Source organism: Rhipicephalus sanguineus, chromosome 7, assembly GCF_013339695.2.
Source record: "Rhipicephalus sanguineus isolate Rsan-2018 chromosome 7, BIME_Rsan_1.4, whole genome shotgun sequence".
NCBI classification, from domain to species: Eukaryota; Metazoa; Arthropoda; class Arachnida; order Ixodida; family Ixodidae; genus Rhipicephalus; species Rhipicephalus sanguineus.
In genome coordinates, this window is record NC_051182.1 from 43,293,484 (window position 1) to 43,310,456 (window position 16,973).

General features: G+C 47.4%; 1 protein-coding gene across 1 annotated transcript in view; it reads right to left on the reverse strand.

Annotated features, from left to right (window-relative positions):
- The window catches only part of LOC119399415 (uncharacterized), a 44,282-nt gene extending 33,561 nt beyond the window's left edge, over nucleotides 1-10,721 (reverse strand). Inside the window, exons 1-4 of the mRNA XM_037666222.2 lie at nucleotides 10,575-10,721; nucleotides 8,647-8,693; nucleotides 3,257-3,292; nucleotides 381-416 (exon numbers count right to left, since the gene is read on the reverse strand). Coding sequence (XP_037522150.2) covers nucleotides 381-416; nucleotides 3,257-3,292; nucleotides 8,647-8,693; nucleotides 10,575-10,650 — 195 coding nt within the window. The 5' untranslated portion in view covers nucleotides 10,651-10,721. The remainder of the gene's footprint in view (nucleotides 1-380; nucleotides 417-3,256; nucleotides 3,293-8,646; nucleotides 8,694-10,574) is intronic.
- Between the last annotated feature and the right edge of the window lie 6,252 nt (nucleotides 10,722-16,973).

The following is a 16,973-nucleotide window of genomic DNA, read 5'->3' on the forward strand; positions in this document are numbered from 1 at the left end:
TGTGCTTATGTTATTGCCTTTTATTATTATAATCTTTTTGTGACCTTTTCTCATGACATAAAAGTGCCCTTCTACGCGATACGGGCCTTCGACTGTCTCTACTATCTCAAACACCGATTATTTTGACCTATAAAACCCTGCCTATCATCAGCTTGCATGGGTAGCGCTAACAGGCAAGTACACCCTTGGGTGCAAGCGAGCACTACATGTTACCAACACAGGTGCGACAGTTGATGCATGAATACACTGTATGAATTGTTGTATTGCACGCACTAATCACATTCCCAAGCGTGGAGAGTTCACTGATCTGCATACATCAGTAATATCGAAATTAGGCGTTGACGTCTGTGAACATATCATACATAAAGACAGTTACTTACAAGCAAGATGTTCTCAGCGACAACAACCACCTCCATCTGGATCATTAAACGTGGAGAAAGAAAAAAACATTCAACTAAGAACACACACTTTGTTTTTACCACGTAACAAGTTCAAGACGAGCCTACTGGTTAGCTAACCCGGGCAATGCTTTACTACTGTTTGTGAGTTCGCTACACACGACGGTTTCGGCAAATTTTCGAAGAAGAAAAACTTAGAATGTTCGGAATATAAAGCATACAAGTGATGTTATTCGAACCATTTTGTGTTTAACTAATGGTTACTCATTCGTAGACTTCACTTTTTACACATCATGAAATTCAGGATCCCTGAATCGGGGAAATGGGGACAAGGGAAGCTAAAAGTGAACGCGCCCGACGTACAGCTTTTCTTTCTTTCTTTCTTTCTTTCTTTCTTTCTTTCTTTCTTTCTTTCTTTCTTTCTTTCTTTCTTTCTTTCTTTCTTTCTTTCTTTCTTTCTTTCTTTCTTTCCTTCCTTCTTTCTTTCTTTCTTTCTTTCTTTCTTTCTTTCTTTCTTTCTTTCTTTCTTTCTTTCTATATAGGTAGCGGCCGTCCCCGGAACGCTGTTTTCGGGAGGGATTAGCGTGGCGTCTTTCATGATCTTTCCAGTGTTCGTGAGCCCGTACAAAGGCCCAATGAAAGGACTATCACGGGACCATGGAAACTCGGTCTAGGAAATTATTTTAGGGGCGAAGCTCCTTAAGGCGGCACCCGTTCGTCCCTCGTAGTCGTAGTCGTCGTGCGTAACCAGTCTTACGCTTTGACCTCCAAGGTGGTGCCGGTGGGAGATTTTTCCTGTGCGTTGTTGAACAATAAAAAATTCGCAGCGTTAGCTAGAAGCCGACTTCTTCTGTCTCTCATTCCCATTAGCAGCCATTCTTTACCTCCAAGGTAGTGCCTGGTGAGATTTATCCTGTGCGTGATTAAACAATAAAAATTTCGTTCAAAACGCCGTTGATTGATAAAATAAACCAACGAAAGACGTCAGGTGTTTTGTAAAAGGAAAACGCAAGAACGCCAGATGTTTCTAAAGCAAAACAAAAAGACGCCAGCTGCTTAACGAAAGACGCCAGATGTTTTCTAAAGCAATGGTTTTCTAAACAATGAAAATTCACAGCGTACATGTAAAATTAAAGCGAGCCGCAAGTCGTGATGACTCATCGAACCTTTAGTATAAACGCGCCCGATCTCACGTCGGTGATGATGTACTGGGCAGAATTCACGGAAGATTCACGGTTTACCTATGAACCTCCGCAGCTTCGCCCACTCATCATCATTCACTCGGTGGATATGCTGTGATTTTTCTCGAAGTCGGAAATTTCCTGAAATGGGCAATTGCTGATATCGACCTCGAGCATTGCCCCGCACACAGATTTTATTCGACCATCACGAAATATTGCAATGATGCGTGTACAACAGCTCCACTGCTTTCCAATATTTTTTACTCGTCGGTAGAGCGCATTCATATGCTTAGTTACTAGTGTTCAAGGCACTTCCTTTTGAACCGCGGGGACCAAAATTTCAATCACAGCCCCGGAAAAAAGTTCATTTTGCCTTATTTGTATTTCTTTGGTGCACGCGCCTGCTGTGGGTGAGGATTTTTTTTTAATACCAGCAGCTGCAGAGGTCAGTCAATACAAGCTATGCTGGAAAAATATTCACCTAGCAAATGGCGTTGATTGCATCGCATGTACTCGTACACGAAAGAGAAGCCATGCAAGGTATACATAGGCAAATAACTTCATGATTTCTTCTCGCACTTCGTATAGCGAGGCAGAGACGAGACAGGGACTACAGGACAGAAGAAATCATGAAAAACTGCCAACAACCCCAATTCATCGCTATGCTAAACGTTATACCGCCAAACGTGCACTTGAGCACCACAGTTATTTAGTGACACATAATGTCGGAGAAGACGCTCGAAAATACTGCGAGGATCTTTACGGCACCATGTCTTTTGTACAACTGTGCCCTCAACGCCTTCGATTAGCAATTACTCTATTTCACACTTTTAGCGGTACGTAGCAGTGCAGGGCCCAAACCTATTGCTCGGCTACTGCTGATTGCTTCAAGTGGCTCTCCCATTCAATGTTCTGTACATGTGCTATCATGAATACTGACGCGAAACGCTGTTCTGCTATAAGGGATATGAATTTGGTAGGCCGTATACAAATGATCTCCATGTAACTTTCCTCTCCTGAGATTCAGGCCCCAGTACTCAATCACAGCGACGATGATCACGTTTTTATGAGAAGAGGCAGAACGCCTGGTGTAATTCACACTCTTCTGTAGCTTAAACGTTCCCAGGGTGAACGTATTAGGTATTACCTCGCGGTGACGTGCCTCATATCGATATGGCAGTTTTATTCGATCAAAAGCCACGCAACAACTTATGCCCTAACGTAAATAGACAGGACCCAAATATAGGTGTACATAAGGCCTAGGGGATGAAAACAAAAGAAACCGTTAAAATGTAGTTAACATCCGTAATTAGTGCAACGCTGCTAAATGATGACCGTAGAATTGGAGGCGAAAATGTTCGAGGCCCGTGTACTTAGATTTAGGTGCACGTTAAAGAACCCCAGGTGGTCGAAATTTCCGGAGCCCTCCACTACGGCGTCTCTCATAATCATATCGTGGTTTTGGGACGTTAAACCCCATATATTATTATTATTATTATTAGATGACCGTATAATTGCCACATATTCTTACGTCACCTGTTCACGTTCTTTGGCAGACCACATTGAAGTGTTCACTACGTCATATGGTAAACCGCGCGATATGTGTTAGAAGCTTAATGCTGCGCTTCTAAGAGTTCAGTAAGAATATGCCTGATTGCACCCGAGGCGATAACTTACCGGGTTAGAGCACATGTCCTGAGTTTGCCCCAAGCACTGAAATGATACATTGTTTCCAATAAAGCAAATTTATTGAACCTAATTAAAAAGCACATTGGCCTGAAGTAAAACGATAGTATACATGTCAGGAAAAATTATTAGAAATATGTTTCTGTAAAATCTCATCATGACTTGTACAACTGGAGGGGTTGCTCGCGCCAGTTGGCGGCTTTCAGGGACTAGCAGCTCTTTATTGGACAAAGAGTTGAGAAGGTATCGGTCAGTAAGCCGTCTATTCAATTCAGCTATCGAAGGGTCTCTCACGAATACACTGTAATTACAAATAATGGCATTCTGCGTTTCCGTGCGTAACGTGGAATTTCTACATATGCTCAAATTTCAAGGTGAAATCATTGATTTTGGCTACAGCGCCTTAAGCCACGCATGAGAAAGTCCCGTGGCGAAAAGCCGGAGTGCAGCGCAAAATTGCAGAGCCTTTTCACGATAGTGAAAATGGAAGCAGGGTTGCCAGGTTTGGCTACTTTGCTCCAATTTGGCTAAGTTTTAGGCCCGTGGAGGCACAAGAAACGTCTTGGCTACTTGGCTACATTTAGGCTACTTTTTTGTAGCCTCAATTTGCACCAAATTATCAATGCATCCTTAACTTGCAGCTGCTGGCGTGCGAGTATGCGGCGTCAAAACATGTTCACGAAGACATGTTTACAGCTTCCAAAATTGAATTTGGCGCTTCGATTACACAAAAGAAAATGCATTTGAATAGGTGGCTGGGACTTAAGGGGGGGGGGTGGGACTGTTGCATAGTGCTGTATTTCACAGACTACATATTGCTGAACGCGACCTTAAACAGTAATTGGAACAGGACAACTGAAAGCGTTCTCAATCTAGGACGCTCTGTACTAATCGACATTAAAATTAGGACATCTGAAGAACTGCTTGCGTCGTTTCTTAGGAACTGTGATTTCGAGCAAGCTCATGCAGTACTTATTTTTATTGCCACTGGTGCTTCTAGCCCTTTTATGAAAATCACGCTAGATGCGTGAAGACAATGCCATTTCTGCAACAGCGCAAGAAACTTCGTCATCCTGAACGAAATCATTGCTGAAGTCAACAAGGGATGCTTTAATTTCAGAGAATGTAATTTTGAAGGATTTTATGAAGGTGACTAAATTTAAGAGCGCAAAAGCTCTTGAATTCAGCCAGCTGAATAAGAACGTCGCCGTTGTTTTCAGATAAATTCGGCAACTTGGCTAGTCTTACTGCCCTAGGCTCAAGTTGGCTACTTTTCGGCCAGTTTTCGCAATTTCTTAGCAGTGTTTGCGTGACACATAATGACGACGTCTAGCGGAGCGAATGGAATATAAGACCAAGGTAAAGCATGCCGAAGCATATATGTGATGATAATCAAAGCATGTTAATTGAGCTGTGAGGCAGTGGCGTAGCCAGGGGGCGCACACCGGGCCCTTGCCTCCCCCTTTCCCCGAATATTTTTCCCCATGGCATACACAGCACAATATGACACTCGACCACATCTGCCTGCCCTGCTCCCACTTCAGATCATGGTGGTGCCTCCCCCCCAGACCCCCGAAAACAATTTCTGCCTACGCCCCTGCTGTGAGGTAAATAGCTAAGGTTCATTAGTAGACGTTTGGAGGCGATGCAAAGTGCGCGGTAATAAAGCCACAGCGGATAAATATTGCATTGCAGTAGGTTGAGGCGAATGCATACGTGAGTGTGAGTTTCTTCGCAAAGGACCAAAGATTCCACGATCCGGAACTGTTGCAAACATGTTACATAACCTCAAGTGTGAGTGCACGCATGAGCGATACTTCGGCTCCTCGACTAGATAATGAGACACGCTTTCTTTTCTTTCTTTTTTCTTCTTGTTTTTTGCACGGCTTCTTGCAGTGACTTATCTGTTTCGCTTTTAAGTCAAAAAGTTCACTTTCTCCGAATGTGCGATTACGCAGTTACGCTGAACGGAAAGATAGAAAACAAACCCGCCAAGGAAGCTCAGCAGATGACGTATCGTACTGCTAGTCGCGAAGACGAGGGCTGACTCCCAACCACAGCGGCCGCACTTTGGTGGAAGCGTATTGTATAAACACCCGCGTGCTTAAATTGAGATGCATATGTTACTGAGAGTCCCAATACGGTCAGTACTGATGACGGGTCTCCGTAGCTACGGTGCGCCTCATAATTATACCTCGGTTCTAGGACAAGACCGCAACCAAATTTGTTTACTACAAAGAGGCAAAATATAATGGAAGCTTTGGTTTGCCTTTTTATGTGTAGGTTACAATTGCTAGTCTAGTCAGCGCATATCACGTTGGCTGTGGTATGCTTTCTTGAAGTCTCGTTTTTGATGCGGAGTGCACTCCCAGAATTTGGGGACGTGTGTGTCTGGCGCCATCTCTCGGCGGTAGCAGCGGCGTCCTTCCATAACTAAATAGGAAATGGGCGAAAAAAATCATATCTTTTGAAAAAAGCAAGCTATCAAAAACAACTCGGGGCAGCATACCGTAGGGACCTACTGGAACGTTTTGGTAAAAGTTCAGTATCGTACTACAAAGCATCTCGCTTCCCAAGACCATTGAACCCCGCCCATTAGAAACACATGGGGCCCCATTGTAAAATTTTAAACACTCTGGGAAGCCACGCGGTTTGTATTGCGACACAGCAATTTTAACAGAATGTTCAAATAAGTCTCTGCTGACTAACATTTTTCGTCAGATATGATTTTTTTTCGCCTATTTCCCATTCAGTTACGGCAGGCCACCGCCGAGAGATGGAGGTACGTCCATATGTCCCCAAATCCTGGTCATGACCCACCTGTGAGCCGTTCGGCATATATTCCAGGTGAGCCGTGACCCACCGGTGGGTCACGCGCCTGTGCCCGTTTTACTCGCTCCAATGAGATGGCGCTGCTACCACTGCGGCCGGCGTTTGGCGTGCTTATTTGAAAATCACAGAGCTATTTTTGCCTTTTTCGCGTGAAGAAAACACGAACACACGTTTCGTTTCTTGTTTTGTGCTTTATTTTGCGTTTGTAAAAGGAATGATTATCCATTAGTGGTGCTAAAATGTTTGTGACCAGCAGGACCAGCAGAATGCATGTATACTTACTTATTCGAGTAAGTAGGAGTAATAGGAGGAGCACAGGTCGTGACCCACAGGTGACCCACGGCGCGGCGAATGTTATATCGTTCTCGTAAAAAAATGGCTGGTCCCTCCGTCATAGGAATCGGCATAACACAAAAGTGAAACATGTCGTCACAGAGCAGTTTATTCCTTATAGTGGATTGCTATAAGAGAGCTTGTACAATGTGTACGATGTGTTTGGCAGATATAGCACCACTTGATGTGGACGAATCGCACTCACATTGAAGCCTAGTGGCAGATCTCCGTACCGCCGACTAACACCCATGATCATGATTTAACACTTGCGGTAGCTGAAGTTGTCCAGATATAGTTGGACACCGCATATGGTGAACCCCGCGCAAAGATGGGATCAACAAGAACATAATAAACACTGATACTCGATATGCACTCCTTCAAAGCATCGTGAAATGCGAAGAGAAACGCTACGCGCGTCGTATCTTCCCGCAAGCCTGGCCGTTACTTCTCAAAGGGCGAGCGGCTATCTCGGTGCGACAGCCAGGCGAGCGTCGGAGAGCTATTTTTCAATATGGATGGATGCTATGAGCGAGGCTTGGACTAAAGCCGCCACCTCACGATGTGTTAAAGCGTTGACGGAATTAAACTTGTATTGGAAACGCGCCGAATGGGACGGCCGTCGCAACGGCGCGTTTTTACGTGTTTATTTTTTCGGGCCTGGCGGCAAATATGTCGCCACCCCGTTATAAAGGGGATGCTTATAGCATCCATCCATCCATCCATCCATCCAAGAGCACTGTGACAGGAAAGTGTGAAAGATAAAAGGCGCGTTCATGAAGCCTCCGTAATGTGTTTGGCGGGAGCTCATTGGGCTGAACGCCAGCCAGTTATCGTCGTGGACCGAGCGGTCATGGGTACGACTCCCGTGAACGTAACTTTTTCTTCTGTTTTTGTTCATTTTGCTGACGTACATCCGTGACGAAAATACGTCATGAAGGTCTTGGTGGACCCCGGCATACAGCACTTTCGTGTTAAAAGAACAACGTACAATGGCGTAGGATGACGAAGAAGGACAGACAACAGCGCATCCATGACGGCGAAAGCTTTATATGCATCATGCGAAGGTGGCCTCGAGCCAGAAGCAGGCGCTACCTAAAAGTTGAGCAAGGAAACATCACGTGACCACCCACGCGTGGCTCGACGCTCAAGATGCACGTTCACTTTGCATTTGTGGCGTTCGCGTCGACAAAGAAATAAGCATTAGGAGCCTTTCTCCTATCGGGTCAATGGCGCTTGCCGTGTGGGTGCCTGACCTTCCTTCTTTATTTATTTATTTATTTATTTATTTATTTATTTATTTATTTATTTATTTATATCACATTCCGCAATGATCCCCCCTTTTTGCTTCCTCCATGCCGAGAATTGGACCTTCAGCCACAGCGGCTCTTCGGTAGTTTAAGCTTGTCGTCTTCCAGCGCCCGGCAAACGCTGATCTTAGCAAGAATGGATGAGTAGGGTCAGCAGTGGCATCGGCGGCTTCCGTACTGGTCGTCGCCTGGACTAAAGCTTCTCGTAACCGGATGGCAAACTGGACCCCTAGGTCAGGGCTGCCTTTTCGTAGGTTGCCTGTACGTACATTCTGTATCCCGACTTCGCATTTCAGGGTTAGCTGCTGGGTACTGGGCTTTCGCTTGTGCTGCTGGAGCTGTTCAGCGGTCCAAATTCTGGAATGGCCCAGCGTTCTGTTTGTGTTTTTGCTATGGCAGCCTTCACCTGCAGATCGGCTCGGCGTTGTCTTTCTGCTTCAACATGGGCAGCCCTCACCTGATGATCAGCCCGTCCTTCGCGCTTTGCTTCGATTTCAGCTTGCCGACGCTGGGGATACGCTCGGCAAACATGAGCTATAACACCACCCCACGCACCCCCTCCCCGTCCAATGTTCGCCCCCCCCATGCTGTAAACGCACACTTAGTTTGAATACTGAGCAAAGAGTCCTCAAGTAAACTGGTCAACCCAGTGGTCTTCAGTACCATTCAGTGAAAACACTCTACGTCCATTTTCTTCCTTGTGATATCTTTATGTCGCTGTTTTCTATTGATTTTGTCCATGCAGAATGCGCGGCTGAATTCAACGTTTCTTTTCTTTACTCTTAAACGAAATGCAGCATCATTCTTCTTATGGCAGTTTCTCCCCACTCTGCAGTTTTATGTATAAAGCGCACTAGCGCAAGATTTACTCCTGTCCAAGAAATGTGCGCAAGTCGAAAGGTCGCTTACCTCGCCGAAGTGGAAGATATTAGGGAGGGTAACTTGTATACATGACTCTGCAAGAAATAAGCGAAAAGAAAAGAAAAAAATTCAGCTATTACAAATGTGTTGTCATTAACCCCCCCTCTCCAAAACAAATGAAATAAATGCATGTTTCTAGGTATCGTGCGGTCAGATGCTGTCTTATAGAGTCAGTTACAACCCTCGTCTGCTCCATGTTTTATGATTCCACAATTAATGCCTTAATATTTTCCATGTTGAACGTCTTTTCCACCTTTTTATGATTTAAATTAGTAGCGCGTCTGCCGCTGGGAACAATTTCCGGCACTTATTCACTTACCAGTTTCCATTGAACAGAATTCTTTTCACAAATATGTATTGTTCCGTATTTCCAATTGCATTCATTTACGTTTATGTTACATTTGAGTAAATTTTACGCATAAATGAGAACCATATTCTTCATTTATTATTCGTACAATGTTCACTATACAATTTTAATCACCTGACCTCTTATGGGAGTGAGTCATAAAACACTGCAACAACAAGACAAGCTTTCAGCAGGCAGCCGCATGTGTATGAGTGTTTGCCTCCCTTGTAGTGAACATGGTCATGAAATGCTCAAATTGCAGCGGGTCTCATGATGCCTCTTTGAAGGATTGCCCTGTCATTCGAATGTAGGTAGGAATGTTAAAGAAGAGTGTAAGAGACCACTCGTCACGCCTGGAAGCTACTGCATCCATCACGCGATGAGAGTCCCGTAGCCGGCCGTGCTACAAAGCCACGGTGCCACGCGAACCACGCCCAGAACCACCTCCACCTCTGCCACTCAGGCCAAACGCTGTCGGGTCTACGGACAAGAACTCTTCTACTAAAACTAAAGTTGATGCTTGGCCTGAACTTCCTAAGCAACACCAGACTTCGAGAGTGACGCACACTTCGTCAGTACCTTACATTTTGACGGACAAAGATAGACACGTCATCAGCACGGTCAGTACTCTATTGAGTGTTATTCGTGCGCTAGTTGGCTATATATAGACAGCAATAGCTCGAAGGGTGTTGCAATTGATTGACACCATCACTACAGTTCTCGCAAGCTTTTAAAAGTTCATTGTTTGAGAACACTGGCACCACCACCATGAGTTTACCGTCGACAAGATTTTGGGTGCATGGGAACGTGCACACAACTTGCATGCATTTACCCAAATCAACGACTTCGCTGCTCTAGTTTCAGCCGCGGGACGGACTCTACGTCTATGATGTGAAGAGTGGAACTGTTTTAACTCGGTGGCAAAAGTGACTTTCCTGTCTTCTAACATTTCTTGCCCTTCTTCCCTTCCCCAGTGAAGGGTAGGGTACCGGCATCAGCCATGGATAACCTTCTGGCCTTTCTTTTACCCTTATTCTGTATCGCTGTCTCCCCGACAGTCACGAGTAGACAATAGATCTCATCGCTGTGCCTTTGTGAGCCAAGAGAGCTACAGGGTACTTCGAGAGCACATTTATAGGGGATGTCCGTTTTGCATGACGGGTGTGCAAAGAGTGCAAGGAAGACATCACGTAGAAACGCGCATGACATAATTTTCAGCCATGACAGTCATACAATTTGTCGACTCGAGTAATATTGGTTTAAATGCAAATGACCAGAGCCGAGAGATACAATGATATGCAAATTAAACATACTACATATGTGCATGAATCATGGGTTCGAAAAGAATACATCAAACTGGCTCAGAACTGGAAAGTCATAAGTGCAGACTTGGAAGGCCTCTTTGCAGCCGCCCACTTCTGCCAGTAAATGTAGGGCTGCGCACTCATGGTCACGACAAGGTCCATGGAATACTCTCTTATTAAGGCGCATTGCGCCATCGGTTTTTTAGATTTTAAGTGCATTTCGATAAAGTGGACCGAAGGATAATTTCGAAATATCGCATACTTACGATCAGCAGCAGAAGCCGCCGAAATTGCCGAAACAATCAATGCAGCCGAGAACATCATTGTCTTAAGCGCAATCATGTCGCACGCTTGGACCTCTGCTGATCTGCGGAAGAATGGTGCCCTTAAATGTACTCGTGGCGGCGATGTTGCTTATATCCTAGAACTGTAAATCACTGTTCCTCTGCGCATTTGCCCTCAGCACGTGGCTGTGCCATAGGGTTCAACTTTTTTCGTATCTCTTCTACATACCGACCTGGCTGATATTGGTGCGAATAAACACAGCGCACTTTCCATGCGCGGCGAACTTGATGCGCGCAGACATGAGAGCGGCATGGCCTTCACAACAATGCCGGCCGGACAGGTTAGCTGATAACCGTGCTTCAGGAATCCCTTTCGTATTGCGCTCGATTAGCGCTGTGGCAGTTGGTGTAATTGGATTCGACTACAGCGACAGTCATTAAGGCATAAGCTTTGATATTCGCGTTTTGTTTTTGTAAGTAATTAATGTTGTACAATATGAGTGATTTCGTTCTGCAAGGGGATACGCGTGTGCTAAGCGGCGTACGTGCGTGCCCTTTTTTACTTAAAGGGGTGGGGCCATCAAATTTCGAGGCTAATACAAGCCTGTTGTTAATTTCCTCTGTATGCAAGGACATTCCACACGAAGGGTCGGACACAGCAAACGTTTAGAATATATTTTAATTCACTGCCAAAGTGTACCTAAATGCCCACTCTCCCGATCGAAACCCATCGCGAGCGCGCCAACACTGACGTAGATCTGTAGGATGCGAACGAAAGTTGTATTGACGTCACACCAAATCTGCTGTATTAACGTGAGTGGCCTGCGGACCTCCGCCACCTCCGCAACGTACGTACCGGCTGTAGTGAACTAGAATACATCCTAGTTCACTATAGTACCGGCAAAGCGTCGGTTGCTACATCACTCGCCGAGTTTCGATCGCTTCCTGGCTATGTTGCGTCACAGCCTTGTGTGGTCACGTGACCACGCCTCCTACACTTCTACGTCACTGCCCAACCTCGGCGCCCAGAAACCGAAACCGAAAGTTTTCCACAATCAAAAGGCGATATAAATGCACATTTTGTAACGTCCCTACGTTACGGCCGTGGTTCAGCCACGCACAGCGCGTACAGATGCAAGTGGATTGAATCTTCTTAAAAAGAGAAACGTTTGAAACTAAGGCTCAGAAGATTGTGCCAGAGGCTATGTAACAGCTTATCACATCAAAAATATGCACAGCTTAGTTACAATGGGAAGTGCATTGCGTATCATTTTTGTGCACTCTGCACAACAACTATCAACACCGTAAGGGCAAGGAACCATAAGAGGAAAAACAGTGCTTGCAATAAGGAAAAGGTGTCAATAAACAACGTTATGTGACGAGGTCGCGGAACTAAAAATCAAGCGAAAACCGCAACAGATTTGTTTGCTTGGTTTATGTGGTCTAAGGCCCAAAAGCGACTCAGGCTATGAGACACCCGTTAGTGGAGTGCTCCCGATGATAGGGACCACCTCGGGCTCTCTTACGTGCACGCACTCGCACAATACACAATTCTCTAGCATTTCTCTTCCGTAGATATTCCAGCGCCGCGGCCGGGATCAAACCTGCGCCGTTTGGGTTAGCAGCCAAGCACTGTATTATTGGAACCACTGTACCATCACGGCTATAAAGCCAAAGGGGCAACGAAAATTTAGAAATATGGTGCGTAAGCGTATAAGAAGTAATGATTAGGTTGTCATGACGACGAAGCTTAGCGGCACGTAGACACAAATGCTAGGTGTCCTGAATTTCGTGCCATATCTAATGAGCGAGCCCTAATGCTTTCGCCTCCCCCCCCCCCACTTTCAGGGAGTGGGGGGAGGGCGAAAAATGTACTTCAGAATGGCGGATGTCGCAGAACCAAGACGAGACTGAGTGCGTTTGATGTGAACGAAATAAAGGTTCTCATTTTTTTTATTTTGTTTCTCTGAGCGTATTTTGGGTGTTCTAGCCTTGTTTGCCTTCTTGTCTCTTGTTAGTTTCAACAGATTCTGGCTCACGAAAAGTTGTTTTCTCACCAGAATAAACATCTATAAATTGTTGAAGACGTTGAAAAGGTCTCCGAAAAAGCCTTCCGGTATTCCTTGTTCTATTTTTGCGCCAGTTTCTGATTATTTGAACGCGATAGGGTTAAAGAGCTGGCTTAGCGGGAATTCCGATGTTGGCGTCGGTGTCCGCGTCGTTGGTTGCGAAAAATCACCGTTGTCATGAGTGAAAATTCAAGGAAGACCCCAAATGACGTAAATAACAAAAATATTCGCTTCGAGTGAGAATCGAACCAAGGCCTTCTGCTTAGCAAGGAGGTGTTCTAGCAGAGAGAAACGTCATTGCTTGAAACGGCTTTGCGAAAAAAAAAGAACACTATATGAATGTCGTGTAGTGGTAGGAGTATCCTTAACGCATGTGATATTGCCTGGCAGAAGCGTTGAATCAAGCCAGGCGTCAAAAAAATGTAAATTCCACAATGAGCGGGTGTTTTAAAGGCCCACCCATTACAAAGCGCTTAGACATATTTAATCATCATTATCTCCAGAGGCGTCAACAAATTGAGCAGCTGCACAGGTTCGCATGTTGTCTTGAGACGCGTATTGGGCACTTCGCTGGTTCTCGAAAGGAAGAATTAATTTATAGTGGGCACTTCTCAACTGTAATTACAATAGGCCTTTTTCGGACAGTTTCAAACGACAATCGTACGCGCACAGACGTTCATTTCCTTTTGGGATATGGTTAGGGCGTCCACTGAGCTTCGAAACGAGGCTAGCCATTAAGGCGATGGGCACGGGGCTCGATTACGCTATCGTGTTCTACTCTTAAATGAGAAGCTCAAGCGTCGTCCATTTTTGTTGGTTTGTTTCTACAGATTTCTTTTATGGCGGCTTCTTGTGCCCTTCGGTATTGCCTTTCCGCCTCTATTTTCCACCGGTCATATTACGATTCACAATAGGTCGAGGGAAATCCAGTTTGTTATGTACATATATCAACGGCAAGGAAATACGGGTTGCCTCAGTTTAATTCGTGATCGCTTGCACCTTTTATACTGATGAAGCTTTTCCTGACAACCACGCTTGTTGCACTTAGTAACATAATAGGACAGCTTTTGCGGTATGTTGTAATGCATTTCGAAGAGCGCTGCCTGTGTATCTTATCGGACTTCGTGCGGCTTCAATGACTTGTAAGATGAAGGAATATCCGCGTTTTCTTCGTAGGAAAGCTTTTACTGTGGACATTGTTTTTTCGCTTTTCAGGATTACCTGCGTTAACGGGTATTACCATTACGGTGGACATCTGTTGGCGACGCCTTACTGTTATCCCGCAGTGCTCAGCTGAAAATGGCTTCTGTTCCTGTGAGCATCTTTTCTAGTATTCGAGCCCAACCAGTCATCAGTTTCCAATGCTTATCTGACCCAATATTTATCCCGATTGCCTTGCAGACTGAGCGCCTAGATAAACCTTGGGTCAGCTTGAATCCGTCCTCTTCATATTTCTTTTGCAACGAGATTGGCGGGAAAAGTATTCTTTGTTTTGAAAGGAGGTCGACATCCAGTGCTTCAAGAAAACATTTTACCACTGTAGGCACTTTTCAGTTTAACTTAAACTGACTTCATGACTCTCATTTAGACTTCTTCCAAAAGACGCTAAGGTGAGTTTTTTTAGCCTTGTAGGAGGGGAGCGAGAGTACAAGCACAAGAGAAAACACTTTTCATGGCCAAGCTCCGGGCCCCGTCTGCCAACAGTTCCCTTCCACCTCCGAAGACGGGGGGGGGGGTGAGGGGCACGACACAGGTGTGGGTTCGGCCGTCCACTCCCGGCAGTGATGGATGCCGTGTCTCTTGGGAAGGGCTTAACTTTCACCACGGCGAGACACACACTGCGGACGCGTATATCGGGAGCACTTGTAGCCGACTTCGCCTTGGCGGCGGCTTCTTCGGCGTCGTCCTTGTTTTCGCCGAGCACCCTTCGCTGCTCGGTGTCGCGTCTTGGCGTGTCTCTTTTGTGCCTAAGAGACCTCCCGTAAGATCTCTCGTCCCGTCCGCACTCGCCGAGCAGCTTGGGCACCCCAGCCTCGTTCCTGTCGCTCGCGTCGTCCCGTGCCGGCCGTCTCTGCAGCTTTCGGTAACCATCGTAACCGTCGTTGCACCTGACGGTAATGAGAGCCGCTGCTTCATGTTCGCGCCATGCCCGGCGCCTTCCAGCGCCGGGCATGGCGCGAACCCGCGCTGGACGAGTTGTGGGCCGCCTAGAGGATGCAGCCGAAACGGTGGCCCTTAATGTATTCACTTTTTTTAACAGGAAAATTTTTATGCCAGGGTCCACCAAGACTTTCATGACGTATTTCCGTCACTGAAGTACGCCAGCAAAATGAACGCGATCAGATGGCAAAGAAAAAAGAACTATAAGAAAAAGTTCCGTTACCAGGAGTCGAACCCATGACCGCTCGGTCCGCGACGATGGCTGACGGGCGTTTAGCCCAATAAGCTGCCGTCAAACACATTACGGAGGCTACATGAACGCGCCTTTTGTCTTTCACACTTTCCTCTCACAGTGCTCTTGGATTGATGGATGGATGCTATGAGCGTCCCCTTTATAACGGGGCGGTGACATCTGTGCCACTAGGCTCGAAAAAAAAAACGCGCAGTTGCTACGAACGTCCCATTCGGCGCGTGTCCAATACCAGTTTAATTTCGTCAACGCTTTAACACACCGTGAGGTGGCAAGCCCAAGCCTGGCTCATAGCGTCCCTACATATCGAAAAATAGCTACCTGACGCTCGCCTGGCTTTCGCACCCCGTTCCCCGCTCGCCCTGCGAGAAGTAACGGCTAGGCTAGAGGCCCGTCTCTCTTACCTCTGCTGCCTGCAAGCTCATGGAAGCCATAGCTCTGGCACGCTTGAGTTGGATTGCTGGGGCAACGGAGTTCCTATCAGAGCAGCAGGCAGGCTTCCGGCGCCACCGCTGCACAGTAGACTCAATTGCGGACGTCGTCTCCACCCTGGAGGAGGCCAGGAGCAAGGGCGATGTGGCCCTCCTTGTACTGCTGGATGTCCAAAGCGCTTTCGACGGCCTGCCACATATGATCACAGAAAGTGCTCTGGACGCACTCGGCATCACGGGCTTTCTGCGTGCTTTCATCCGTGCCTTCCTAGCCGGACGGACCCTCCGGGTTAGAGTTGGACGCGCGGTCAGTAATCCAAGGCCAGTGACAGCCGGCGTCCCACAAGGTTCTGTCCTGAGCCCCTTTTTGTTCAACTTGGTGCTGGCAGGGCTACCTGGAATGCTACCGGTTGACAAGCGCTACCCCACGTAGTGCTCCTTATACGCAGACGACGTGGCACTGTGGGTTAGGGGGCCAGGGCGGAACGTCACTGCCATCAGGCGCGCCTTGCAACGCTCCCTGGATGCTGTGACCTCTTTCTTCAGAACCATCGGGCTGATCGTGTCCCCCACGAAGACGGAGGCGCTGCTGGTTCACCCCAGAGTCGCTGCGCGGAGGGCCATCCGAAGGCTTGTGTTGGGAGACCGGCCAATCACGTGGAGCAAGGCGGTGACGTACCTGGGGCTAAAGATCGATCACCGCCTCACTTGGATACCAGCCGTCAAACTCGCGACTTTCAAGGCCACCAGGGTCCAGACTGCTGTGGGCAAGCTGTTGAGCAGGGGCCAAGGGTACACCCCGCGACTGGCACTTCAGCTCTACCAGGGGGCTGCAACGGCAGTGCAAACCTACGCACTGCCTCTTGTGAAGCTGGCGCAACACCGCAAGGAGCAGTTGGAGCGGCAACACCGCATGGCGATTCGGCGCTTCATGGGACTCCCGCGCCAGTCGCCCGTGGCTGCTTCATTGGCAGAGGCCCAGACGTGGCCGCTGTCTCTCCTTATGCTGCGACAGGCGCTGCATCATGTGGACCGTCTCCACAGGGCCCCAGGGGGCGATGCCCTCCTACGGATACTGCGGAGCCGACCAGCTTCACGAATGGGACAGATCTGCACACTCTATGAAAACTGGTGCCCGCGGCTCCCTGTCCTATCCAGCCCCCTCCACCACACCAGCAGCCTCTGGACGTGCATTTGGAGCTGGGCAACCTCAGCAAAAGGCGAACACCGGTGTGCGAGCTCCACCAGTCAGCCGTGGCGAAGCTCCACGACAGGCTGCGGGGGCACCTCCTGGTGTTCACGGACGGGTCAGTCCGGGAAAGCCCCCGCTCGGCCGCGGCTGCCTGTGTCATACGAACGACTGGGACGACCATCCGGTGTCGCCTTCCCTTCCACACCAGCTCCACCGCAGCAGAATTGGCTGGCCTTCACTTGGCAGCTGACTACCTCGCTGCTATGCCACCCCAGCTGC